Source organism: Palaemon carinicauda, chromosome 1 (assembly GCF_036898095.1).
Source record: "Palaemon carinicauda isolate YSFRI2023 chromosome 1, ASM3689809v2, whole genome shotgun sequence".
In the NCBI taxonomy this organism is placed as follows: Eukaryota; Metazoa; Arthropoda; class Malacostraca; order Decapoda; family Palaemonidae; genus Palaemon; species Palaemon carinicauda.
Genome location: NC_090725.1, coordinates 189,425,618 through 189,428,819, shown reverse-complemented (window position 1 = coordinate 189,428,819; position 3,202 = coordinate 189,425,618). Strand labels below are relative to the sequence as shown.

The 3,202-nt window shown below is 40.6% G+C and overlaps 1 protein-coding gene across 1 annotated transcript in view; it reads left to right on the top strand.

Moving 5' to 3' along the window:
* LOC137634372 (uncharacterized) overlaps positions 1-2,855 on the top strand; it is a 3,590-nt gene extending 735 nt beyond the window's left edge. Inside the window, exons 2-7 of the mRNA XM_068366800.1 lie at positions 1-179; positions 361-874; positions 1,040-1,300; positions 1,443-1,589; positions 2,174-2,293; positions 2,695-2,855. The exon at positions 1-179 is cut by the window's left edge and continues 551 nt beyond it. Of these exons, the coding sequence (XP_068222901.1) occupies positions 1-179; positions 361-874; positions 1,040-1,300; positions 1,443-1,589; positions 2,174-2,293; positions 2,695-2,855 (1,382 nt within the window). The remainder of the gene's footprint in view (positions 180-360; positions 875-1,039; positions 1,301-1,442; positions 1,590-2,173; positions 2,294-2,694) is intronic.
* Positions 2,856-3,202: the final 347 nt, after the last annotated feature.

Sequence of the window (3,202 nt, the reverse complement as noted above, 5' to 3'; positions counted from 1 at the left end):
CTGCCACATGCAACAAACGCAGTAAACCAGGCCATTTTGCAAAAGTCTGTAAATCAAAAGTTTCAGGTAGTACCACTGCTACATTGTATAATCCCACTTTGCTTACAATAATTCCCACTTATCCCAATAATCTTTCACATGCAGCTACAAACATCACTGTAAATGGCCACTCATTGAAGGTAATGGTTGATTCTTGTAGCTCAGATAGTTTTATACGTGAGGAAGTAGCACAGACTAAAACTGACAGTAGTCCCTGCAAGCTCAGCGGTCTCAATGGCATCAAAATCGTTCAATGCTAGTTACCCTGGATTTGTCATAGCAGACTTGGTTCACCTTGATCAGAGATATCCCTGTATACAGCTAGGGGTCCTGAAGGATTTGTGTTGTGATGTCATTTTGGGTTATGATTTCCAAAAGCAACATCAGAGCGTGACTTTTCAACATGAAGGGAAAAGACCAAGTTTGAAGATAACTGGCGCCAAACCTGTCTGTGTACTAGCGACAGCTGACATCGATGAACCGTCATTGTTTCCGAACTTACCTCATCAGTGTAAACCCATTGCAGTCAAATCCAGACGCTATAGTCAAGATGACCAGCTGTTTATAAAAGACCCAATTTCACATTTACTATCTGAAGGTGTCATTGAACCAAGTATATCCCCTTGGAGGGCACAGGTTGTAGTAGTTAAAGTTCCACTTGACAGGCACAAAAAGAGACTTTGTATTGATTATTCCCAGACCATTAACCAATACACAGAACTAGATGCTTACCCCCTCCCAAGGATAGAGGATATGGTACATGACCTTGCAAAATATAAGGTGTTTTCCACATTTGACTTGAAGAATGCATATCACCAGTTCAGTATCAAAGAGAGTGAGAGGAAGTACACTACTTTTGAAGGTGCCAGGAAATTGTTTCAATTTTGTAGATTCCATTTGGTGTGACGAATGGTGTAGCTGCATTCTAAAGAGCTATGGACAAACTAATTGAGGATGAGAAGCTCAAAGACTTTTCTATACCTAGACAATATCACTGTAGGTGGAGCATCTCAGGCTGAACATGATGAAAACGTTCAAAAGTTCTTGGAGGTGGTTCGGAAACAGAACCTTGCCCTCAATGAAGAGAAATCAGTTATTTCTGTTCCTACAATCAATGTTCTAGGGGATTGTGTCGGGAATAATATTATAAAGCCAGAACCATACAGATTACGTTCCCTTCAAGAATTACCGCCTCCCACAAATATGGGCTCTCTGCGAAGAGCTCAAGGATTGTTTGCCTATAATGCCAAATGGATCCCTGGTTTTTCTGACATGATCCATGCCTTAGTGAACACAAAAACTTTTCCACTGAGCGAGCCAGCACTAGCTGCTTTAAATTCTTTAAAAAAAACCATTTATGGATGTTTCACATCGGGCTGTGGATGAGAGTCTTCCTTTTGTAGTAGAGTGTGATGCTTCGGAAGTTGCTGTCTCCGCAGTCTTGAACCAGGGTGGCCGCCCGGTAGCTTTTATGTCGAGAACGCTCCAGGGTAGCGAGTTGCATTATCCAGCAGTGGAAAAAGAGGCCACAGCTATTATTGAAACAGTTCGCAAGTGGTGTCATTTCTTAGCGAGACGATATTTTACTCTGATTACTTATCAAAGAACCGTGATGTTCATGTTAGACAGCAGGAAACGAACTAAATTAAGAACAACAAGATACAAGAGTGGAGGTATCGTCCAGGGAAACAGAATATTGCACCGGACACCCTGACTCGTGCCTATTGTTGTTCTATTTCATCAATTTCAAGTCTCACTGACATCCATGAGAACCTCTGCCATCCTGGCGTCACTCGCCTTTTGCACTTTGTGCGATCCAAAAACCTCCCAATTTCAACAGATAACGTGAAAAGAGTGTGTGCTTCTTGTAGAATTTGTGCACAACAAAAACCAAAATTCCATCGTCCAGGAAAAGGAGTCCTCATAAAGGCCACCCAGCCAATGGAACGTCTTAGCATTGATTTCAAGGGGCCTCTGCCCTCTACCATGAGCAATAAGTACATTCTTACGGTTGTTGACGAGTATTCACGTTTCCCCTTTTTGTTTCCCTGTCCAAACATGCATTCGAAAACAGTGATCAAATGTCTTGAATCTATCTTTATCCATTGTGGAATGCCCAATTTCATTCATTCAGATCAAGGTGCTTCTTTCATGTCCCAAGAACTGAAACTGAACCTTTCTCAGAAGGGGGTTGCAACCAGCAGAACGACACCTTATCATCCGATGGGCAACGGCCAGGTTGAGAGATACAATGGTATTATTAGGAAATCTATTTGTTTAGTACTCGAAAGTCGTGGCTTGAAGACTCAACACTGGAAGATAGTACTTCCTGAGGTTTTGCACTCAGTTAGGTCACTCTTATGTACAGCAACCAATGAGACACCTCATGAACGTTTTTTTTCAGGTTTCAGCGACGCTCTAGTCTTGGAAGTACATTACCGTCATGGCTTTTGACTCCTGGATCCGTACTATTCCGACGGCATGTTAGGTCTAGCAAACATAAACCGGTAAATGAAGAGGTTCAACTCATGGATGCAAACTCAATGTATGCAAATGTCAAATATCCAGACGGTAGAGAATCAACTGAGTCTACCCGTGTCTTAGCCCCCAGCTCTGAAGGTGCAACGTCACCTGTACACCATGTTTAACCATCAGGAGAGACGGAGTCCCCAGATACAACTGAAGTGCAAGATACACAAATTCATGATAGTTCACAAATTCATGATAACTGTGATTGTCATGAATCCAGTGAGCCTACTGAGATAAGGAGGTCCACTCGTGTGTCAAGGCCTCCTGATCGCTCCGGATGGGATTAAATCAATACATTTGTTTTGATTAAAGTTGAATTTTTTAGGAGGGAAGAATGTGATAGTATCAGTTGGTCCTAGCTGTTTCTTACTGTCAATGTTTGAGTATTTCTTTATATTGTTTTGTTTATCCTTTTGTTCTTCTTATGTTAATGTTTTATAGCATGATTATCCTAAGCTATGTGCTTGTGTTAACGTGTGCATTTATGTTGTTATTCATTGTTGTCTTTCTTTCTGTTACAGATATGGTAGTTTGCTAATGTGTTGAATAAAGCTTGGAAATTATCACCAAGTATTACTTTCATTACAAATAATAATAATAATAATAATAATAATAATAATAATAATAATAATAA